Consider the following 22,853-nt stretch of genomic DNA (forward strand, 5'->3'; position numbering starts at 1 on the left):
CGGCCGCGGGAGAGCGCGGGTGGGGCAAGGGGCGGGGCTCTGCCGCGAGGCGTGGTTTGAGGCGGGGCATGTGGGGGGGCGTGGTCTCGGGCGCCTCCGGGCTATAAAACAGGCGCCGGTCGCCGTTCGCGTTGCCGCCGCTGACCTTCGCGTCTCCTCCGTTGCCGGCCCCGCTCCCGTTCGTTCCAGCCATGGCGCCCAGGAAGTTCTTCGTGGGGGGCAACTGGAAGATGAACGGCGACAAGAAGAGCCTGGGCGAGCTCATCCACACGCTGAATAGCGCCAAGCTCTCCGCCGACACCGGTGAGGGCGCGGCCCGCACGTAGCGCACGTCCCACACGGCCCTGCGGAGCCGGGGACCGGGCCTGGGCCCGGGCAGGGGAACAGCAAATGTCAGAGGGCGGTGGGGGCCTAAATATAACCCCGCGGCATCGGCGCTAAATATACCCGCGAAACCGGATCCGGGTTCCCGCAGGCCCGGCCGCCACGTGCGGCCGACCCCCGGGGCGCCCCCGGCCGATCCCCGCAGACCCCGCGGGCCCGGGACCCCGCGCCTACCCTCGGCCTGGCCCCCACACCCCGGGAGCCGGGCTCTCGGAGCGCCGCGCTGCAGCCGAGCTGCGCTGCCCCCGCCGTGCCCGATTATAACCCCAGGCACAACCCGGCTCTTCCCGGTTCGGCCAGGCCCAGGCTGCAGGGGGGGATTCTCACCCGATTTTTTATCTGGACACTTTCCAAGGGACCCCTGTGACCTGGCCGTCGGCCTGGTATCGAGTGTCCAGCCCCCTGGAAAGGGCTTTCCTCCCTGCTGTTATCGGATAGCGGGGATTGTCCTGTGGCAGAGGGCCCCCCAAATGTCAGTGAGGAGAGGCGGGCTGTGCCTTCCCGGGAGAGAGGGATGACCTCTTGGGGCTGGGATCAGTGGCCGGGTACAGTTTCTTCCCTTCTCCTGTCGCAAGGGTAACAGGGTGCTTTGCCTTGCAGAGGTGGTTTGTGGAGCCCCTGCCATCTACCTAGACTTTGCCCGCCAGAAGCTCGATGCAAAGATTGGAGTGGCAGCACAGAACTGTTACAAGGTACCAAAGGGAGCTTTCACAGGAGAGATCAGGTGAGCCCCAGAGAGTAAAGTCAGGGTGCCTCTGGGATGTGAATTTCCTCCAGTGAGTCATCTCCTTTCTCCCCAGCCCAGCAATGATCAAGGATATTGGAGCTGCATGGGTGATCCTAGGCCACTCGGAGCGAAGGCATGTTTTTGGAGAGTCTGATGAGGTGAGTGCCCTCATAGAATGGAGACATGGTCCAGCTAAGATGGGTCTGCAAAGACTGGAAAAGTGAGCAATTAAAACAGACCTCCAACCTGTTTTATTGGCTGCTTTGTTTCCTTTCCATTCCCAGTTGATTGGGCAGAAGGTGGCTCATGCTCTGGCTGAGGGCCTTGGAGTCATTGCCTGTATTGGAGAGAAGTTGGATGAGAGAGAAGCTGGCATAACAGAAAAGGTGGTTTTTGAACAGACCAAGGCTATTGCTGGTAAGTGGAAAAAGAAATGGTTGGTTTGGGTTTTTTTAGCCATTTTCCAGCTCCCCTCTTCCCAGTATGGGGGTATTGTGCTTACATCTACCTTCTCCTTCTCCCCTAGATAATGTGAAGGACTGGGGTAAGGTGGTTCTTGCTTATGAGCCAGTTTGGGCTATTGGAACTGGTAAAACTGCAACTCCCCAACAGGTATGGGCAGGGGAGGTGGCTGATTAAATGAGCAACTGACCCTTCCCCCTCAGGAAACCTTCCTGAAGATTCTTACTGAGAATCTCCTGGAGATCTTATTGACTTCAGGAATATCTGTTCCCTTTGGAAGGGAACTGTGTGCTGAATGGCTCAGGCCTCAGTGTGACTCCTGTGTTGTATTGCAGGCTCAGGAAGTTCATGAGAAGCTGCGGGGGTGGCTGAAAAGCCACGTGTCTGATGCTGTTGCTCAGTCAACTAGGATTATCTATGGAGGTAAGTGGGTCTGGAGCAACTTTCCAGGGCAAGAAGTGCTTAGTTTCTCTACTTGTTGCTGCAGTTGTACATCATTCATTCAAGCAAGGAAACTCTTGACTTGGAGAGCATAAAGAATCACCTCCTAGCTTGTTTGGGTAGCTTGCTTGGATAAATGGGAGACAGTCTTGCTGTCTGAAAGAGGTGGCTGGTACCTTGCTAGTCCTGCTTTTGCCCTGGCTCCATTTTTCTAGAGCTGGCACATCTGACCTTAAAACACTGCTCCCTCCTTAGGCTCTGTCACTGGCAGCAACTGTAAGGAGCTGGCCTCTCAGCATGATGTGGATGGCTTCCTTGTTGGTGGAGCTTCTCTCAAGCCAGAGTTCGTGGATATTATCAATGCCAAACACTGAAGCACCCCATGAGGAGCTGTCCCTTGTGGTTAAGAAATGGAAGCAAGAAGGGACCTTTTGTTGCACACGTCTCAGTACGGAGGCCTTCCCGAGGCTTTCCCCCTCCACAGTCATTGTTGTAGATGTTCTGCTAACCACCCCCACCACGTCAGAGTCCTGTTAGCAGGAGCCTGTCTCGGCAGAGTCTTGACAGTCTCCTCTCTGAGCTGAATCCTCATCCCTGTTCAGAGCCCACAGCCCACCTGGCCAGTATTTCTCCCTTTCCCTGCAGCCCTGCAGGGAGAGGGGGCCGCTGGTGCTGTGGGGAGGAAAAAGGAACCACAGTCTTGCATCCATAATTCAGTTCCATCAGCAAGGAACCTGTCAGCTTAGATCCTTGTGAGATGTCTTACCTCACCTGTGTCCCGTACTGAACAATAAATGAAAAACAGAAAAAGCAAAGGTGTGTCCTGGATCTTATTTGGAAGCATCTCGGGGACAAGCAGCATAGAGAACTTACTGCTTTTGGAGGTGGCTGGTTGCAGAGAGGGTTTTGTGGGCTTTTCCCTGAGAGCCCACTGTTACCCCAGTAGGCACTGCACAGGCTCTACCTGCATCTTGCTTCTGTCATATAACAGCTCTTCTTTGGGCCTGTGGTGATTCTGATATATCTGTACCTCTACTCCAGTAGCTGCTGGAGCACCTGGCTGTTCCACCAGTGAACCAGTCTTCCCTGGCAGGCTCAGTAATGTGCTCATTCCTGCTCTTTGCCTGTAAGGTCTGGTAATTGACTTTGCTTATTAAATGTAGAGTGGAGCAGCTCAGTCTCTGCAGGGAAGGATTTTATTTAGGGCTTGTGTTGGGGCAGTGCTTGCTGCCTGCTTTCAGCCATGTGCTGGTGGATGAGGAAGTAAGACTTGATGTTACTTCCCAGCTGCTGATTTTTTTTTTTTTTTTGGTAGTACTGAGGATGATGAAAAAGAAGTGCCTCACAAGGAGGAGCTTATTTGTGAGGCATCCTTGGGAGCCTATGGGCAGTGTTCCAGCTGCTAGTGCCAGCATCACCTGAGGGATAAGGGGCTGGAGCTGAGGAGCAAGGAGGAAAAAGCCTGATGCTGTGGGGACTCCTGCCCTACTGCTGCTGGGTGAGCTTCCTGCTGCCCAGCTGGATGGGAGGGATCTCCTTCCTAAGATATCAGGTGGTCTGAGAAGAGCCTGACAGCAGCAAGGAGGTGGCAGCTCCCACCTCTATATGTGTGTGGAGTGATGTAGAAAGGAGGAGGATAATTCAAAGGCAAAAAAAAAAAAAAATAAATAAATCTGAAAACTGTTTTCTACAACCAGAGCTCATGTTTCTGAGAGGCTGCTGGGCCATGGCTGTACTTTGTGGCTGTTGGGTCATACAGACCAGAGCAGCAGTGATGAAGCAGGGGCACACAGTGCTCCTAAGGCTGCAGGGACTGGGTACAATCACTCAGGGCTGGGCCACTGGCTACAGCTCTGCTGTCAGCTCCTGCTCCTGCCCAGCCCTGCCCACAGCACAAGAGCCCAGGAGAGTGACCTACATAGAAGAAAACAGATGGGAGCTGGGCATTGATCTTGCTGCTTTGAGAGAATGCAGGGGCATGAAAACATCCATTTAATGAGGAATAAACTCATGGAAAATAATTTCTATATCAACAGGAGTGCCAGATCTTCTTTCTCTTTTTGTCTGCTTCCTGGCAGGACTGCAGCTTTCTGGAGTGGAAATACTGCCAGATCCTCACAGCAAATTGTAGTGGTTGGGTGTTAAACAGGTTGCTGTTGGAGAAAAATGCACTGTGCCAGATGTGACAGCCTGAGACAGGCTGTGATGGCTCCGCATCCTCAACCCCAAACAATAACCAGGCTGAGCTTGTATGCCCAGTAGGCACCACACACACATGTTGGACTCAGTGATCCTTGTGGGTATCCCTTTAAACTCAGAATATTCTGTGGTTTTGAATATATTGCACTTAAACATAGCCATGGCTGGCCACACAGATCTATCCACACAGAGCACTCCCACACAGCACTGGCAGCCTCATCCCACTCTCTGCTCCAGCTGAGCAGGACGGAGGTGCACTAGTGAGTGTCTGTGTATTTACAGGAGTATTTACACCTGTGTACAGTGTGTCTCCTTCCAGCAGCTGGGCTCAGGCAGTGCCCAGTAGCTGCCCCTCAATCCCAACCTCTCCAGCCCCCAGCAGCCAGCTCCCTGTGGCGCTCTGACCACGAGTTCCTCACGCAGGGCAAAGTGCAAAAGAAGTTTAATGAGAAGACCCAACAGGCTGCACTGATCAGGTGCAGGACGTGGACAAATCATCACAAACCAGTGACACATGACTGGGCCTTTTTATTCCTGGGCTTTTTTATTCCTGTATGCTATATTTGTTTCTCTGTGTGCCCTAGATCACCCCTGGCTCCTGCCCCAATAACTCCCTGATGAGTCCTGTGCAATCCCCAAATGCTCTTCCCCTGCAACTCGTCCTGTGTCCCACACCCCTGAAGACAGCTACACCCCTAATCCTAAAGGTGCTCTGGGGCTGAGGCTCCTGGCATGGGGCTGGACAGGGTTCCTTTCTCTGAGTCCTTAATTTGGGTTCCCACCTGCCACTGTGCTCCTGTGCCCCTCGAAATGGGCCTTTGTTGGGCTGATGCTCCTGGGATGGGCCTGGAAGCGGCCTGGTGGGTGCTGCTGGGGCTCCCCCTCCTGCCATCGTCACCCTGTGCTCTTCTGAGGGTGTGCAGGCCAGCTTTTAGCACGTAGCCTCCCTAATTATCAGTGTAATTAGGTTTGGGATATATATAATCTAAATAAAATTTCTCTAGTTTAAAGATTTGTGTTTCCTTCTGTAATTATGGAATGTTTAGGGCAGGAAGCAAAGGCAGGAAAGGAAGTGTTCATATGTAGATTATTTCTTTACTCTGAGGGTGGTGAGGCACTGGAACAGGTTGCCCCATCCTTGGAGGTGTTCAAGGACGGGTTGGATGGAGCCCACGGCAACCTGGTCTAGTGAGTGGCATCCCTGCTCATGGCAGGGGGATTGAGACGAGCTGATTTTTGAGGTTCCTTCCAATCCAAACCAATCTGTGGTTGTGTGATAATGAGCAGGGAGAGAATTCAGATTCACATTCAGAAGTGTAGCACAGGAGAAGGGCTCAGCACCGGGGAGCCTGGCAGGACAAGGCAGGGGGCAGCTTGCTGTGCAGCCCTGAGCTCAGGGGAGCTGTGCAGGAAGGGGATGGCTGATGGTTGTGTGAGCGGCTCTGCTCGGGCCAGCTTCCCCAGCACTAACGTTATCCAGGCACTGCAAAGGAGCAAAGGGCACTGAAGGGAAAGGGAGCAGAGCCTTGGACTTTGTATTAACTGCGAACCACTGCTGACCATCAGCTCTGAGTAGCATTCCTGGCTGGTAAACACCCAGAGTTGTTGGCATCGGCTGGGCACGGGAAACCTCAACCCTTCCCAGCTCAACAGCCTGGAAGACGGGGCTGGAGCAGTGCACCCCAAAAACTCCTTCCTGGCATCCACATGCTCATATTCGGGGAGGCTTCATGCAGAGCCCAAGGCTAATTCTGCTCAACATGTTAATTAAACATTTACTAGAGGGTAAATTATTTAGGCATTCACCGTCCCAGTGCCCACCACCCTAAGCAGCCCTGCCCGACTCTGAACCCGCCCCGTTTTGAACTGGCGTGCGCACAGAGGTGCCTTCCCACCGAAAAAGATCTTTCTGTTCTCTGCATACGCTAACAGCTGCAGATGTCACCCAGACGGGAAGGGAGTGGGATCGCAAAGCGCCTGAGGTGCGGGCGGGACGCGCCCGGAGCTTTCCGAGCCCCGGGGGGCGGCGCTGGGGACAGCGGCGGGCCCGCCCCCGTTCCCATGGCAGCGGCCGGGCCTCGGCGAGCGGCCGCCGCGGGAGGCGGCAAGAGCGGCTTGCCCCGGCAGGATGGAGGACGAGGAGGAGAAGGAAGAGGGGGAGGAGAAGGAGGAGGAAGAGGAGAAGGAGGAGGAAGAGGAGAAGGAAGATGAGGTGAGGAGGAGGCCCTCAGCACCGCTCAGCTGTGGCTGGGCCAGCGCTGGCATTGCGCTCTCTCCTTCTCTCCCAGGAGCCGCCTCCCTGTCCCCTGACGGAGGAACACCTCAAGGAGGGCCTCTCTCTCCTCAGTAAGACCGGCAACGGGCTGGCCCACGCCTATGTGAAGTTTGAAGCCAAAGCCAAGTGAGTGAGCAGTGCCTGACGCGGCAAAATCCCCTTATTCCATGGCCATGGAGCCGCTGTGCCGCAAGCTGGTGACCGGCCGTGCAGGGAAGGAGCACATCCAGGCCCTGCCCTCCAGCCACCGGGATTCCAGTCCGTGCCTCAGCACAGCCTGTCCATCCTCAGCCCTGGCTGGGCACTGCCTCCAGCACGCCAGACACACCTCTGGGAACATCAGTGTCCCCCAAGGCTGAGGGCAGCCTGCCCATCGCTCTGGACTGTCCTCTCCTAGGGGGGCCAGAACAGAGTGACCTCCCTACAGGCACTTTGAGAAATATCCATTGGTATCTGTTCTCCTAACTGCTAACCTTTAAGGCAGGCACCTGTAAGTACACAGTGCCACAATAGCCTTGGGACAGTTTGGAGCCTCAGTCTCCCCAGCAGAGCCACCTAACTAAGGCCCCATTAAGACTGTTTATTTCAGCAGCCTCATAGGGTATCTCAAACACTATTTTTTCCACTAGAAAAGTCCTTCCACACAGTCCTTTGTGCTGACACTATTGTCTCACAGACCCCTCCCCAAAATTTACCCTTTTCTCTGCTCTGGTTGTGCCCTGTCCTGACAGATAGAATTCAGTGGGAATAAGTACTCCCTCTGCCAGGAAAGCAGGTACATCTTACCACTGGTCTATGCTTACAGGCCTGTCCCTATCACCTGCCTTTTTCTTCCTTTTCTCAGCAGGGCTTTCTAGGACAGCAGGGAAGTAGGAGAGGTGGTTGTCCTCCCACCAGTAGTGGCAAGGGGCAGCCCAAAAGATGGTAGTGGGGAAATATGAGAGATATTTTATTCACAATCACTTTCCCTCAGGGGCCTGACAGACATCAGCCTCATTGAACATTTCATTCACCTGCGGTATGTGGATTTGTCAAAGAACAAGCTGAAAGATTTGGCCCCCCTGAGCAGCCTAACCCAGCTGCTTTGGCTGAAGGTGGATAGGAATCTGCTCACCAGTGCCAGCATGCAGGAGCTGCCCTACCTCCAAGTCATCAGCTTTGACCGCAACCGCATCATGGATTTTGAGGGCATTACTCACCCCCTCCTAACCAACCTCAGCCTGAAAGGTGATACAGGCTACCTGTGTCTTGTGGGGACACTCTCTTGGAAAGGTGGGATTAACTTTCTTGTTTCTTCTTCCTCTGGCACTCAGAAAATAAAATCGAGACAGTGCTGGGCCTGAGTCACGACCATTTGTTCAGCCTGCAAGTCCTGGAGCTGCGAGGAAACAAGATAAACACCACAGCAGGGCTCGGTGTTTCCAAGCTCAAGAAGCTCTATCTGGTAAGGGATCAGCCAGCCCGGGGAGTGGGACAGAGCTGCTGCACATCCCATCACCTGCAGCCCAGATAGCACAAAGGGAGTGCCCATGAACGGGAATCTCAGAGGAGTCCATGTTGAGTGCATCAGGTTCTTCCCTCACAGCCTCCTGCAGGAGGGCAGCTTTCCCTTCAGGCAGTGGTGGGCAAGCTTTGTTTTCTGTGTGCCCTGGGACCACTGGAGATCACTGGGCAAAGCAAAAGCTTTGTTCTTTGGGTGACAAAGGGAGGCAATGCCTCTTCCTCCTCTCTGATGAGCCTAATCAAATACTGGTTTAAAGCCAGCACAATTATGTGATTCACACCTACAGCTGCCAAAAAAGAAATTGATTCAATATTGCAGTGAAACTGAGATAGGAGAAGCAGTTTCTTAATACCATAAACATTATTTCAAGGAAGCATTTACTCCTAGAGATGCAAGTGAAGAAAGTATGTATGGCTTAGCCCCATGGATCACACTGTGCTACAGCTTGCAAAGACTAAACAGATGTCCTGAGTCACTACCTCTTGAAAAGCAATTAAATATGATAAAGGCTTTGAAAAACTATGTGGCTTCTTTTCATCAAGATTCCCTGGCAGAAAACATTGAGGAAATTGCTTGCTGAGATTGCCTGAAATTTTCTGATGGGAAGCTGGGATTTTATGACTGGAGGTGCTCCAAGAATGGATGAAGTGGATCAGTCACTAGATACAATACAGAATTTCAAAGCATACCCAGTCACTTTAGTGAGTTATTGCAGGGAAGCAAACAGAGCAGATCTGCTGAGGGAAGGTTCCTGGCATGACTGAGGGGTTTCTGAGCTGCCTATGTGAAAGAGGAAAGTTGCAAGGGGTGATTGTTAAAACTAGAACAACTTACAGGAATCTGTGGGGCTTGAATTTGTCTCCCATGTCTACCTGCCCATTAAATCATTTTGCAGGGAAATCTGCCCCAGTAATGCTTTGGGTTCTATGTAGCGACTTTGGTGTTATTTCAGCCTTGGGTAAGTGCAGCTGATTCCTCAAGGACAGGGTTCAAGACAAAGGGTTCAGTTTAAGGAATTGAACCACATTTGGTTAATGTATGACATAGGCACAGATATGTGCTAGGAAGACTACAAGCTGGCTGCGTGCCATGTGGCATTTTGCATCATTTTTGAGGGTCACAGTAGGGCTGTGTTAGCTCCTGCTCATGGTGCAGCAGTGGTGGCAAAGCTAACCTGAAAAAGGTGGAGTGTGCAGGAAGGGGAGAGGAAATCATGGACAAGATATGGTAACTTTGCATGAGAAACAGTGGCATCACATCTGGGTGAAGAACTGGTATCCAAAGGAAGGTGATGGTGTTTGATGTAGGGGAGAAAAATGAAACAACTCTGAAAAATATTATTTCTGCGTTGTCCTGCTAGTACTTGCAAGGCTAGAGCTGGTAAAACAATTCACACTGAAGTGATAAAGAAAGTGAGAATGTTGGGAGGTTACTATTTTGTAAACCAGTGATCAGTGAGCTCCCCAGCCACACCAGCCCACACTTTTCTCTGAGGTACAGTGTCCTAATCCTTCCTGACTGATAAATCTGCTTATGTGGCCTTCACTAAATATCCAACTTTCCTCTTTTTGTCCTGGTGTTACTCCTTTTACTTGGCCCAGCGGGTCCAGATTCTTCTTTGTGCAGTTTCTATGAAAATCCTCCTTTTCTACAAAATGTCCGCATTCTGAATGACTCAGCCCTAAAATCTTCTCCTATCCCACCAGTTCAGCCTGTGCCCCTTTTTCAGTCTCAGGTATTGCCCAGGTCATTGCTTGGATACCTATGAGGAAGAGGAAGCACAACAGCACCTCTCACCCTGTTTTCCATTCAGGTCTCAGCATCCTTAGCGACGGCAGCCCCAAGCCACGTCGGCAAGGAAAGCCCTGCTCAGCTCCAGGCTGGAGAACGTGGCGGGGAGACAGTAATTACCCGGGATGCTCCAAACTTGGCCGCACAAGGCAGTGAGCAGCCTGACAGAGCAGAGCATAGGTGCTGGCACTGCGGGGAGCCTCCGCTTGGGCAGGAGACCTCTAGTGGTCTTTTCCAGCCGAAATCCTACTGTGAAACCAGTACCTGAAATTCAGAGCTTTCATATTTCCCTGCTTCGTTAATCCACATCCCAGTGAAGTGAATGAAATGCAGTGATGGGGAATTTTTGAATTTTTCCTGAAGTAAGATACAGCCCAGAAGAGTAGAACTGCTGTGTCCAGTTCTTGGCCCTCAGTTTAGGAAGGACATTGGGATGCTTGAGTGTGTCCAGAGGAGGCAACAAGGCTGGTGAGGGGCTGGGAACACAAACCCTGTGAGGAATGACTGAGGGAGCTGGGGGTGTTTAGCCTGGAGAAAAGGAGACTCGGAGGTGACATTATCACTCTGTACAACTCCCTGAAAGGTGATTGTAGTCAGGTGGGGGTCGGTCTCTTTCTCCAGGCAGCAATTGACAGAACAAGAGGAGACAGGCTTAAGCAGTGACAAGGGAAATTTAGGTTGGATATTAGGAAGTAGTTTTTTACAGAAAAGGTGATGAAGTTCTGGAACGGTCTCCTGCCCAAGGAGGTGGTGGAGTCACCATCCCTGGATGGGTTAAGACTGGATGTGGCACTCAGTGCCATGGTTTAGTTTAGATGTTAGGGCATGGGTTGGACTCGATGATCTTTAAAGTCTCTTCCAACCTAGTCATTCTGTGAATTCTGTGAAGGGACTTCTTGGTCATAGATTTTTCCCCACAAGAGAAGCAGCTACTGGAAGGTGCCTGGACTACATGGACTGTGTGACTGAGAGGGACTGGTTACTCATCCTTTAAATACATTAATTTTAGGCTCAGGTGTGCTTTTCCCTCCATGCTGTTGCTCTCTGAGGCTCAGATTTGGCAGATTTGGCCATGGGAAGGGGTGCTTTGCCAGCAGTGGACTGTTCACATGAGGTGGTTTTGTCTCAGACACCAAGCGATGCTTCAGGAAACACTTTTTCAGCAAGCTTTTGGTCCTTGAATCTGAATCCTGAGAACCCACTTGGCCAAGACCCTGAGTTGCCTGTTCAAGCTTCAGACAAGGCTGTGTTATGAGTGGTAGGGAGTCTGAAGGATAGAAAGAGATTTAAAGGCCAGAAATAACTGCTGCTCCCTCTCCTGTGTGTCCCCATTTTCCTTCTCTCTTCCTGCCTCCCTGGTGCTCAGGCCAAGAACACGATTTGCAGCCTTGAAGGCCTTGAGGAGTTTGAGCAGCTGGAGATTCTGCACCTGCGTGACAACAAGCTTGAGGCCCTGGATGGATTCTCTGCTAGCATGAGGTGCCTGCAGTACCTCAACCTACGGTGGGTCCTCCCTGCTCTGCGTTGGGACCAGAGATCCCTTCAACAGACTGCACTCCCATTTAGCTCTTTGGGATTTTCTAGGGGTTTTTTTGGAAGCTGAAGACCTGGTAAGGATGGGTTGATATTTACCATCCTTAACTTGTGTTCAGCAGCTGTCTAGGCTGTAACAGCCAGGGCCTTTCCTGGGCTTCTTAGAAAATATCAGCCTCTCTAGTCATTCTTATACCCCGCCTCAGGCTTTTCATTCCTTGCTGTAAGTCAGTTGGGTCCCTCAAAGCCTGTTCTCTGTGTTCTGCCTGCAAATGCCCTTTAGTTATCAGTGTCTGCCATGCGGGGCCATGGTGGTGTCACACGGTTCAATGGCTGGCTGAGCACAGAGGAATCCAGAGGAGATGTCCTTTTTGTGCCTCAGTCTGGGGAGCTGCAGACGGATCTGGATCTTAGGTGACAGATCTGTGGTCTAAGGCCTATGGTACCTCATACTGCTAAGTTTTGCTTTTTCTGTCACGTCCACTTATTGTTCCAAAGGGATTTCACTACTTGCAGGGGTCTCCTTCCCCTGCTCTCTCTGCTTCCTTTTCTTCAGGAGCAATGGGATCAAAAGCTTTCAGGAGGTTGGAAAACTGCAGGTGCTGCCCATGCTGCAGGCCCTGGTGCTGATGGACAATCCGTGTGCTCAAGAACCCGATTACCGGCTGCAGGTCCTGTCCTGGCTGCCACAGCTGCAACGCCTCGACAAGGAAACAGTTGAGGAAGAGGAGCAGGAAGAGGCCGAGAAAATCCGTCAGACAAGGAAGGAAAAAGAAAAGGTGAGAACAACGCAGGGCAGGGACTAGAGGGAGGTGAAGAGATAGAAAAAGGACCAAGCATGCTGATAAAGCCTCTCCTCCACTATATTACATGAGGAGAAGGGTGAGGGATGTCAATCTCAAGAGCACAAGAGCCTGAAAAAGAGGCCAGGCATTGCAACCTGGTTGTGGTGGCCAGCATGCCGCCCTGCTGCCAGTCCTGACCCCACTAGCAAAAGAGGGCAGTGAACGGGGAAGAGACATTGGGCATGGAGTCATTAAACTTCTCCCTCCTCCCTTCTTCAGGAAATGCAAGAATCTCTTGAGGATACAGTGCCTGAGTGACCCGTTTTTAACACCTGTTCCCAGAGGCTGTCAAGATGTAGTGATGCCTTTCCCCGTTTGTGAGGCTGAGAAAGTGGGAGCTGTAGGTACCAGCTTCACCTCATTTTACCCCTGGAGAAAAGAGGAGTGCTATCCACCCTGGTCCTGGAAGCTACCCTGAGGCACTGCAGTGTTTTTGCAGTCACTGCACTGTGTTCTATTCTCATTGGGCCTGAGAGGGGAAAGGGGAGAGTTACAGGTCCTGTGGTTCAGTTTGATTCCCAAAAACCCTGCAAGATTTTCTGATTTGAATAAAAATAATTAATGAGCCTGGAGTGACTGGAATTGTTTATCCTGCACACCCACTCCTATTCCCTGGCTCTCTCACCCTCATCTGTCTACGTCTATCCCTTGCTGCCTGCCTCTCTCTGTCTCTCCATCCCCTACGTGCTGTTTGCAAAGCTTTGCTAAATCCTGACTCATCGCAGCTCTGGGTCACATGCTGCTGTCCCGGCCCTATCAGGGGCGTCTCCATCCTGCTGCTGCCGCCACCGTTGGCTTAGAGGACACATCATCTCCCCTTGAGGTCCTGCATCCCTCCTCAGCTTCGTCCTCTCTCCTTTCTACCAGCACTTTCTCAATTTTTCGTCCACCCCTGCCCTAGGAAGGTAAGTGTCTCCCCCCGGCCAGCACACCCTCCCTGCGTGCATGTTTCTGCTGCCCACCTTGTGCCCTCCAAACCCCACACGCACTTTGGGGTCCCTGCAGAGAAGGACCACGGTGAGCGGCATTAACAACTCAACTCCCCTCACTTCCTCCCCCTGCTCCTCCCACCTCTGTCTCCTCACCCCCATCCTTCTGACTTTTCTTTCATATTTTAATTTCAGGTTCTCCCTTCTTCCCAAACCCCCCTCTTTCCCCTCCCGGCAATCATCATTTCAGACGTGAACGCAGGGAATTGCAGGCGGGGGGGGGGGCAACCAACGAGGATAGGTACTTCTCCCAAGGGCACTGTCAGGAGGTGCTGCGGGATGGAGCTTTCCCCGAGGGAAGGGTGGTAGTGGGGAGAAGGCAGCGCTCAGTCTGGGCACGGCTGGGGAAAGGATCCAGCCCCAGAGCGGACCAGCCTCCCCCCCTCCAGTCCCCCGAGGTGTTGACATAAACACGGGCGCTCAGGGACAGGGGAGGGAGGGAGAAGAGGGGATGTTTTCCTATTTGCACAGCCCCACACCACAGGGGAGGGGGAGAGCAGGGAGAGGAGGTGACAGGCAGGCGAGCAATAGCTGCATCAGTCACGACACTGCAGCAGTGCGGGCTTCCTGGGAGCAGTGCCCAGCCCGGGGGAATCGCAGTCGCACACGGGACTGGTGGCGGTGCCTTGGGGGAAAGGTCTCCACCGTGCTGGCCCGGCAGGGAGAGGGAATTGCTGCCAGCGTCAGCTCCACAGGACGGCATTGCAGCAGCACCAGCCACCTGGCAGCGTACGCTGCCCAGCCCCTCTTCACGGGGGCTGCACAGCCTCCTCTCTCTTCCTGGATGTGGTCTGTGGCTTCCCAGCTATGGCTCCATCCCAATCCCTTATCCCAGCTTATCCGCGTTTGACCTCCTTTCAGGCCAGTGCAGCTGATACCAGGGATTTCAGGGTGGTTCTGTTCAAAAGAGAGTAAATGCAGGGGACACAGGGCAGCAACACAAGTGGAGAAAAGGCTTTAAAGGACTACAAGGGAGGGAAGATCATGTAGTTGATGGGGTGGGGCAGGCAAGGCTGGATTTGTGCTTGTCATTTGGCTTCCTTCGATCTGGCTCCAAGAGGGGCAGATGGATGTGGCCACAGGGATGTAACCAAGGGCTACGTGACCAGATAAGGAGAGAGCCACAGCATCTGGCAGGGGAGCGTTGTCAAAGATGACTTTAAGCGGGGTCCTGTCCCTCTGTACCCCGTGGAGGCTGTGGAGGCACGGCCAGGACACTGCTGCAAAGGAAGCTCACGGCTGGCTGCGCCGGCACCACTCTGGAGGAAGTTCCTGTGGCGTGTGCCAGATGGTGTGAGGAGCACTGCCAAAGCGGCTGATGGGGGATCCCAGCCCAGATGGACATGGTGGAGGGCCCTGTGCAGGCTCCAGAGAGCCCTGGAGTCGCTGACTGTGACTCCCCACACAAGAAGCTCTGGCTGAAACTTCAGAGCAGCAGCAGGATTTCCTCACACCCTTGTGACTTCCACCCACCTGGGGCGGTGGCGTTGGGCGCTGGCTCCGGCTTCCCCCATCCTACTTCTCAGCTCCCCTTGGTGCTGGGATGTGCTGGTTCAAGTTCATTTTTCCCTGCCCTGGTGCTGAGGCCCTGTGCTGTCTGTACCCCTGCTCACACGCCATGGTGACATCCTGGCTGGGGCTCTGTGGCTACTCTGGCCTCTGCCAGCCCTGCTCAGGGCTGAGGGAATAATCTGTGGGAGCCAGGGGAGGACACGAGCCTCATTGCAGCGCCCCAGCATAGCACAGCCCCACAGCCAGGGGAAAGAGAATGAGGCATGAGGAGCTGATTTGGAACCCCTGGAGAGCAAACTGCAGCAAGAGAAGCTCTTTCAAACAGCCGTCATTACCCACCAGCATGTTTTCTACTTCAGGTTTAACCAGGTGCCCCAAAATGCTAGGCTTCCTCAGCCCCCCCTTCCCCCACCCAACAGAGATCCAGCCCAGTCTCGTCTGCTTCCCTGCCTCAGGAGCAGAGTGAAGGGTTGGCAGCTGGGCCAGGTGCCCCCTCCCTTCAGAGCCCTCTTTGCCACGTCTGAGGCACCGTGGCCTTCTGCAAGATGGCTCCTCAGGCTGCCAGGCTCCATGCTCCTGCTGCCTTGGCACAGCCTGACCCTGCAGCTCACGGGGACATAGGGACGCTGAGCAGGCACTCAGCTGGGGGGACATGGCTGGGGTCTGGGACAGCCAGGCTGGGGTCTGGGACAGCCAGGCTGGGATGGCTCTCCTGCCCTGGGCTGGACAGGGACTGGGTTCCCCCCTGGCTGGCTGCCCCCTGCCCTGCCCATCACGCTCGGCTGGCTCCCATCCCTGCAAAGGGACACAGCAGCCGCTTGCTGTCTGGCTGGCAGGCGCTGTCCTCGCCTCCCGGCAAGGGGACAGGAGGTGCCAGGAGCTGCTGCCCCGTCCTTGACACCGGAGCCGGAGCCGAGCCGGGGGCACCACCCCGCTGTGCCAGCTGATCCCTCCCTCTCTGCTGCCTCCCCATCCCTGCCATCCAGGCTTGTGTGGGGCGCTGTGCTGTGATGCAGGGAGAGGCAGAGTGCTCCCAGTTTGTCAGCTGCAGCAGAGGGAGAGTAAATTCAAATAGATAGCCAGTTCCTGGAAAAATGCTTGTAGATTCCTGTAGTCTGGGTGAATTTCTACATTTCCTGGGGCAAATAGTTTTAGCCCAAATTTCTAAGGTCACTTTTCCTTGAATTCCCTTCTGTCTGTCAGTCTAGACATAGAAGGGGTGAGCACCACATCTTGGAGCCTCTCAGAGCTGAACGTATCCTGTTCTCTGCTCCCCACAGACTCACCATGGCAGTCGAGAGGATCCATGCCCGTGAGATCCTGGACTCCCGTGGGAACCCCACCGTTGAGGTGGACCTCTACACACACAAAGGTATGTGGGTGAGATAAGAGACAGAGGGCAAGCCCTGCCCACCCTGGCAGAGCTGGTGCTGTGCAGCAGCCTGGCACACCAAGAGCATGGAGGGTCCTCACGGGTGAACACAGCAGAAAAAAAGTCAGGGGAAGAGGCAGAGACCAAAACTCCGCCTGTGCTCAGCAACTCTGCACATGTGCCAGGCAAATCAAGACAGCTGGCTGTCCTGCATGTGATCTGATCCACCTGCCTGCCCATAGCAGGGACAGAAGGTCTTTTTATCATAAATGTCTACATCTTCTCATCCTACCACTGCTGCAGCTGTGCTTTTAGTCCTGGGGCACAGTAGATGTTTGGTAGCACATCCATGACCATGCTCATGGCAGGGATAAAGCTTTGTTCCTGAATTCTCTGTACTGCTACATCCATGCGTGGGGCTCAGCTGGAGGAGCTGCATTTGCACGGGGCTCAAAACTACTTGGGCTGAGGGGTGAGGAGCAGTGAGAGGCCAGAGCAGGCATGCAACTATCGTCTTCCTTCTTCAGTGAGGCAGAAACTTCAGTCTGAGGGGGAGGAAGCTGAAAGTGGCTGTGAGTCAGGCTGCTTCTCGAACTAGGAGGAACTTCCACCCATCACACACAGTTCTGGGATCAGTGTGAATCTCTGGGTGCTTGACATCCAAGTTCCTCAGCCTGGAAGCCCTGGGTGCCATTTATTTCTGCCACTGAGGTGCTCCACCTCTAGGGAGACCAGCCACAAGCAGCTAGCCAGGGAGGCCATCCATTTGCACAAGCAGTAGCTGCATCCTTTCCTGTGAAAGCAGGGCAGAAGCAGGTTCATGAGGGTTTTTCCTCTTCACCCTCTGCTTGTCTCACACCCCTGTTTTGCTGTTCCCCAGGCATGTTTCGAGCAGCCGTCCCCAGTGGAGCATCCACTGGTATCTACGAAGCGCTGGAGCTGCGAGACAATGACAAGTCGCGCTTCCTTGGAAAAGGTGGGGAGATGCCTGCTCCACAGCTCATCCTCGGGGCTGCCTGTGTGTGGGGCTCTGAGGATGTGTCCCACTGCCCTCAGGGGGACCACAGAGGCACAGACCTAGCGTAAAGTGAAAGATAAGGCCTCGATCTTCCCTTGCTGTCTCCCTCTCAGTCTCTCTATTGGTCCTCTCCCTCCCTCTTTCCACTCTTCTCTCTGCCTCACTCTCTCTCTCCCTCTCTCTTTCTTTCTCTGCCTCTTCCCTTCTTTAGGGGTCCTGCAGGCCGTGGATCATATCAACAGCACTGTCGCCCCAGCTCTCGTGGGCTCTGTAAGGATTTCTCTTTGTTCTCCCTTGTCCAACGCTTACTCTGGTCCGTCTCTGTCCCCTGATCTCTGGCTCTGCCTCTCTTCATCTCACTGGGTTAACATAGCGATGCTCTCTGTGAACCGGGGCACACCCCTCCTGCCCTCCATGCCTGTGTGTGTCCACAGCAATCTTTTCTCTGGGAGGAAAGGATTTAACTCTTCCTGGTCCACCGCAGCATCTGTGCAGCCTAACGAGTCCCCTCAGTGCTCCCTGTAGAGCTCACCCCCTCTTTCAGCTGTGCTCCCCCTCAAGCACTGAATCACATCCATATGTCTGCAGCCTCATCCTGGTGTGATGAGCAATGGCTGTACCATGCAGGGTCTGGCACAGCTTGCAGAGCAGTGGTGTCACATCTGCAGCCTGTTTACACCTGAAGACCTGGAGCCTGCTTTGAGGAGGGCTGAGCCAAAGCCACATATTACACACCATGTAGCCTGTGGCTGGCTCTGGCCGAGAGCCCAGTTCTCTCAGTCCCAGAAAAATACCCAGCGTGGTGGAGGGCTGCCTGTGTTGGGTCTAATCTTGCTCTCCACCTCACTCCTGGGGCTGGCTCCATCCAGTCTACATTCGCTTGCTTGAGGTTGAGCATGTTCTGTTGTTCTGCCTAGCTTCTGTGTGACCACAGCACCACAAAGCTCCCTGGAAGCTGCCAAAAGGCAGGATAACACCCCAGGGGCATCATCCTGTGTCCCCAGCAATGCGTGGCCTTGCCTGGGCTGCTGCTGACCCCCTCTCCACCATGGGTACGTCCACACTGCACTGCAAAAACACCATCAGGGTTACCTAACCTGACTAAATACCATGGCATCAGTTTCCAGAGCTTTGTGTGTATCTATTCCCCCACAAGCTGGAAAGGTCCTTTTACCCCCAGCTTCTCCATCAACGCCTCCTCTCCTGCACACCAGAGCCAGCAGCTCTTCCAATCATCCCCTTCTCAAGAGCTGTTTCTTTCTTTCAGGGCCTCTCTGTTGTGGATCAAGAGAAGATAGACAATCTGATGCTTGAGATGGACGGCACAGAGAACAAATGTAATTCATCCCTCTTTTCGGCCGGGAAATTACAAGCATGGGAGGCTGCAGGGCTGGAGTGGGGGGCACTGTCCAAGCTGTGATGAGCCCAAGGCTGAGCTGGCAAGGGCGCCCACCCACTGGGCAGGATGTTGCCACCTGAAAAGTCAATCTCCTCCTTTGCCCACAGCCAAGTTTGGCGCCAACGCTATCCTGGGAGTTTCGCTGGCCGTGTGCAAGGCGGGAGCTGCAGAGAAGGATGTGCCCCTGTACCGGCACATCGCTGACCTGGCCGGCAACTCCGACCTCATCCTTCCTGTGCCAGTAAGACTCCTCCGTCCTTGACATCCGCCTTCAGAAACTCCATGAGTGCTGTTTCCAAAAGAAACTTCAGAGGTGTTGGGAGGTAGATAAGAAAGGGATATGGGATTGAAACATCAGCTGAGTGCACTGCAGTTGTCAGGAAAGCAAACCAAGGTGAAGTTTCAGTGGGAATAAAAGGAGCCTGAGGAGGATACAGGAGGGGTTGTGGTGGGGGGCTGACTGAAGATCTCAGCACAAGAAGCAGAGGGCATCATGTGAACCCTCTGGGGCACAGTTCAAAACAAGAGCATATGGGTCTTCACACCAGGGGGAACCTGCCTTGAGAAACTCTTTCACAAAGGGAGTTGTGGATGCTAAAATTTTCTCAGGGTCAAGAAGAAAGGTCCTGGAAGAGAGACTGACAGCATTGTTGATAAACACATGCAGACAAACAGAGCATAGATAAACACACAGAACTCAGGAGATCTCTGAGAGAGAAACAGGTGGGAAAATCCTAACCATGTGGTTTGAGCCACTGCTGAAGGGAAGACTCCAGGCTTATGTGTCTTTGGTCGGATCGTTGAAGCTGATGTGCTTACGTTGCCCTGTGGGATGTGGCATGTACGGGCATGGTGACACATCTGAGAGCCACCTCTCAGGGGTGCCCAAACCAGTTCCTTCAGCTCTGACTCTCTTATGGACTCTTCCAGGCTTTCAATGTGATCAATGGAGGTTCCCACGCAGGCAACAAACTGGCCATGCAGGAGTTCATGATCCTGCCCGTGGGAGCCGAAAGCTTCCGCGATGCCATGCGCATCGGGGCTGAAGTCTATCACAACCTCAAGAGCGTCATCAAGGAGAAGTATGGCAAAGATGCTACCAATGTGGGTGATGAGGGAGGCTTTGCTCCCAACATCCTGGAAAATAGTGAAGGTGAGAGCCCTACAGAGATGGGGTACCCCTGCCTGCAATGCTATGGGTTTCTATGCCCAGCTCACAGCATTCCATGGACTGAGTCAAAAGATGATGCCTAAATGTCATTGACCTCCTGTGTTAGGGAATGTTTCTAAGCTCCTTCTCTTTGGGGTGGCCTTGATCTGTCACAGCATCTCCATACAAACCTTTTATGCATGTGCACGCTTTTACAAGGCTTTCCACAAACTTGTCTTTGAGCTGTGGAATCACATTATAATTCCTCCTTGTCCCTTTGGACACAGCCCGTACAGCTCCTTGGCATGTTTCTGTTGTGTTCTGGGCTTCCTCCTACTTCTCCATCACACCACCAGACTCTCAGTGGCTCTAGGGACTTTCCCAAGGGAGGCTCCCACCAAAAGGCAGATCTCTCTGCATGGGCTGACTCTCCTGACTGCCGTTCTCCCCTCAGCTCTGGAGCTGCTCAAGGAAGCTATTGACAAGGCGGGCTACACGGACAAGATCGTCATCGGCATGGATGTGGCAGCCTCCGAGTTCTACCGTGACGGCAAATACGACCTGGACTTCAAGTCCCCAGATGACCCAAGCCGCTACATTTCTGGAGATGAGCTGGGAGACCTCTACCAAAGCTTTGTACGGGATTACCCAGGTGAGCTGCTGTGCGGGGCCGCAGGGAATCAGTGCCGGTGCTGCACACCGAACTGGCACAAACCCTCTGTGTTTTAGGGGTGGGAAAGGGAGGCAGCTTTGATTTGTGCTTCTTTGGTTGTCCTTTCAGTGGTCTCTATCGAGGATCCCTTTGACCAGGATGACTGGGAGGCCTGGTCTAAGTTCACCGCCAACGTGGGGATTCAGATAGTGGGAGATGACCTGACAGTGACAAACCCCAAGCGCATTGAGCGGGCTGTTGAAGAGAAAGCCTGCAACTGCCTCCTGCTCAAAGTCAACCAGATTGGATCTGTCACAGAGGCCATCCAAGCGTGAGTCCAGACCACTGCCCTTGTTGTCCTGTGAATGGGTTGGTGATGAACCACAGCCAGGTGTCACGCCGTGCACTGGGTGAACAGACTTGTGTCTCTACCAAAGTGTAGGATGCTGAGAGTAGGAGCAGAGTGTGCCTGAATCTTGCCCCGTGCAGGTAGCAGTTGTAGGAGTAGGAGCTACTGACTGCATTTCTCACTCCTTGCAGCTGCAAGTTGGCCCAGGAGAATGGATGGGGTGTGATGGTGAGCCACCGGTCTGGGGAGACCGAAGACACCTTCATTGCTGATCTGGTGGTAGGACTGTGCACTGGGCAGGTAGGTGAAACCCAGGCCGTGCACAGGCCCGGAGGAAAGCAAAGGGGTGTCAGAATCCCCTGCTCTGCCATGAGAAACTGGTACAAGTCATAACAGTGTCTTACAGTGTTTGCTTTGGGGAATGCTTTACAGATAAAGACGGGTGCTCCCTGCAGGTCTGAACGCCTGGCTAAATACAACCAGCTCATGAGGTAAGGGGCTCCAGGGGTGGGAATGCAGAAGAGAGAACAAGGGAGTGACCAATTGGGTGGGAGAAGCTGAAAGCCCAAGGGTGGATGGGGCTTGTGGGTGAAACGTTACAAAGACAAGGCACAGAGATGACAGCAGGGTCCTTGGGAGGCCTCTGGGGCAGACTCCTTTCCTCCTCCTTGGCATGAGGTCGCAGCCCTGCAGTCACAGCAGCTGGCAGGAGCTGAGCTCTCGGGCACGTGTCAGCTTCCTCCTAGTGAGCTGCCTCTCCAGCGCCCTGGCGCCTCCAAAGCTCCCTCACTGCCAGGGCCTGATGTGTGCTGTCTCCCTCCTGCAGGATTGAGGAAGAGCTTGGTGATGAAGCACGCTTCGCCGGACACAACTTTCGCAACCCAAGTGTTCTTTGAACGTTGTCCCCAGGGCACAGCCATCCTGCTGCTCTTTCCCACCTCACAGACTCTGAACCCCCCTTTCCCTCCACTGCTCCCTTTTTTGCTCTTTCTCCCCACTCTGTCACCTGGTTTCCTCTCACCTCGAAACCCCTCGAGTTCAGGTGTCCCTGGCTAGATGTACCCAGGTGAAGGATGAGAGAGCGGCCAACGCCCCGTCCCTTGCTGTGGGGTCATGAGCATTCCTGGACCCAGGCATTGTGTGTCTCTGTTGTTTGTGCAGGGCCACGCCCGGGCCGCTCTGCTGGCGTGCCAGACCATGGGAGCGTGTGCCCGGCGCGTTCCCTGGTGCCGAAGCATGTGCGGTGACCATCCGTGCGCTGGCCGCCGCGCTCGGGCACTGCCGCGTCCGGCCGGGCGCTGCCCGCGCTCGCTCTCCTTGTGCATGTGTGTAGGTGTGTGTCCGTGTCCCGGCCTACGGCGTCCCGTGCCCCAGGCTCGGTGTGTCTGCACTGAGCCCTGGCCCCGGCGGTGTCGTGTTGGGCTGTGCTGTGTTGGGCTGTGCTTGCCGGCAGCTTGGTGTTGAAGTGCACTGCTGTCCCACCCTGGGTGTGCGTGTGCGTGCTGTCAGTCTGTGGCTCAGCACACAGTACTGCGGGGCAATAGATTAAAGCACATCCGTAAACAAACCCATGCTCTCATCTGCTTCTTGTGACCTTTCTCTCTCTGTTCCCTTCCCTCTTGCACTCCTTCACCCTCCTCTCCGCCCATGATGTCTGCTTCACCTTCTGGACAGTCCCTGCTCAGCTGAGCAACAGACAAACTACAGATCCCTAAACTCTATTAAAATGTATTTCACACCTGAGTTGCCTGACTTGGCCTGATGTTTATCTCTAGTTGCCAGTGTTGAGGAAGTGGGGACGTTTTGCCACTGGAGCAGGAGATGCTCACACAGAAAGGTAACAAAAAAAAGGCAGAGGGGACTGGCAAGGGGAAGAAAAGGCCCAGCTACTCTCACCTGCTTCCACAGCTTTGTCCTACAGACTGCTTTGTTGGCCACCAGCTGGGAAGCACCAAAGGGAAGATGTGTGTGATGACGTGCCCCTGTCATCTTCACCAAACCGTGTTGCATGGAGATCTGCTGTGCACTGATGTCAAAGCCTCAGGGTGGGCCCGCAGCCGTCTGTCTGCTGGACTCAGATGGTGGACAGAAATGGCAAGTCTTTGAGAGAGAAAACGCTGGTAGTCCTTCCCCAAAAGGGGTTTGTAGAGCAGTGACTGGAGGTGTAGGTGGGATGGGTAGTCTCTCTCAGCTCCATGTTTTTTTCACAGGAGCAACTCAGCAGTACTTGGGGAAAGCTGCCCATGCTCCA

General features: G+C 53.9%; 3 protein-coding genes across 5 annotated transcripts; all 3 read left to right on the plus strand.

Annotated features, from left to right (window-relative positions):
• The first annotated feature begins 87 nt into the window (after positions 1-87).
• On the plus strand, positions 88-2,829 carry TPI1 (triosephosphate isomerase 1). Its single transcript, XM_030234451.2, has 7 exons — positions 88-303; positions 985-1,108; positions 1,185-1,269; positions 1,396-1,528; positions 1,638-1,723; positions 1,909-1,996; positions 2,270-2,829. The coding sequence occupies exons 1-7, from the start codon at positions 192-194 to the stop codon at positions 2,386-2,388; spliced, it is 747 nt and encodes a 248-aa protein (XP_030090311.2). The 5' UTR covers positions 88-191; the 3' UTR covers positions 2,389-2,829.
• Positions 2,830-6,266: 3,437 nt separating this feature from the next.
• LRRC23 (leucine rich repeat containing 23) lies at positions 6,267-12,731 on the plus strand. The gene is made up of 7 exons (XM_050973743.1): positions 6,267-6,425; positions 6,502-6,614; positions 7,462-7,715; positions 7,802-7,932; positions 11,150-11,286; positions 11,873-12,095; positions 12,381-12,731. The coding sequence occupies exons 1-7, from the start codon at positions 6,342-6,344 to the stop codon at positions 12,417-12,419; spliced, it is 981 nt and encodes a 326-aa protein (XP_050829700.1). The 5' UTR covers positions 6,267-6,341; the 3' UTR covers positions 12,420-12,731.
• Positions 12,732-12,945: 214 nt separating this feature from the next.
• ENO2 (enolase 2) lies at positions 12,946-22,308 on the plus strand. Of its 3 annotated transcripts, none has more exons than XM_050973331.1 (11): positions 12,946-13,066; positions 15,943-16,034; positions 16,915-17,010; positions 18,320-18,389; positions 18,559-18,692; positions 19,382-19,604; positions 20,056-20,253; positions 20,383-20,584; positions 20,794-20,902; positions 21,035-21,093; positions 21,429-22,308. In XM_050973331.1, the coding sequence occupies exons 2-11, from the start codon at positions 15,969-15,971 to the stop codon at positions 21,496-21,498; spliced, it is 1,227 nt and encodes a 408-aa protein (XP_050829288.1). In that variant the 5' UTR covers positions 12,946-13,066; positions 15,943-15,968; the 3' UTR covers positions 21,499-22,308. The 3 variants fall into 3 exon arrangements, 2 of the variants coding, with proteins under 2 accessions (XP_050829288.1, XP_050829291.1); XM_050973334.1 differs by lacking the exon at positions 12,946-13,066 and adding an exon at positions 17,264-17,322 and having other exon boundaries at positions 15,950-16,034; XR_007777411.1 differs by having other exon boundaries at positions 20,794-21,093; positions 21,429-21,518.
• The last annotated feature ends 545 nt before the right edge of the window (positions 22,309-22,853 follow it).

This window comes from Serinus canaria, chromosome 1 (genome assembly GCF_022539315.1).
Source record: "Serinus canaria isolate serCan28SL12 chromosome 1, serCan2020, whole genome shotgun sequence".
NCBI classification, from domain to species: domain Eukaryota; kingdom Metazoa; phylum Chordata; class Aves; order Passeriformes; family Fringillidae; genus Serinus; species Serinus canaria.

Excerpts from the sequence above, each read along its gene's own strand:
- ENO2 (XM_050973334.1), top strand. The coding sequence starts at position 15,950 with ATGGCAGTCGAGAGGATCCATGCCCGTGAGATCCTGGACTCCCGTGGG. Across the intron at positions 18,390-18,558 it reads GGACGGCACAGAGAACAAAT|CCAAGTTTGGCGCCAACGCT; the intron begins GTAATTCATCCC and ends CTTTGCCCACAG. Across the intron at positions 21,094-21,428 it reads AAATACAACCAGCTCATGAG|GATTGAGGAAGAGCTTGGTG; the intron begins GTAAGGGGCTCC and ends TCCCTCCTGCAG.
- TPI1 (XM_030234451.2), top strand. The coding sequence starts at position 192 with ATGGCGCCCAGGAAGTTCTTCGTGGGGGGCAACTGGAAGATGAACGGC. Across the intron at positions 1,109-1,184 it reads GCTTTCACAGGAGAGATCAG|CCCAGCAATGATCAAGGATA; the intron begins GTGAGCCCCAGA and ends CTTTCTCCCCAG. Across the intron at positions 1,724-1,908 it reads AAACTGCAACTCCCCAACAG|GCTCAGGAAGTTCATGAGAA; the intron begins GTATGGGCAGGG and ends GTTGTATTGCAG.
- LRRC23 (XM_050973743.1), top strand. The coding sequence starts at position 6,342 with ATGGAGGACGAGGAGGAGAAGGAAGAGGGGGAGGAGAAGGAGGAGGAA. Across the intron at positions 6,426-6,501 it reads AAGAGGAGAAGGAAGATGAG|GAGCCGCCTCCCTGTCCCCT; the intron begins GTGAGGAGGAGG and ends CTTCTCTCCCAG. Across the intron at positions 6,615-7,461 it reads AAGTTTGAAGCCAAAGCCAA|GGGCCTGACAGACATCAGCC; the intron begins GTGAGTGAGCAG and ends ACTTTCCCTCAG.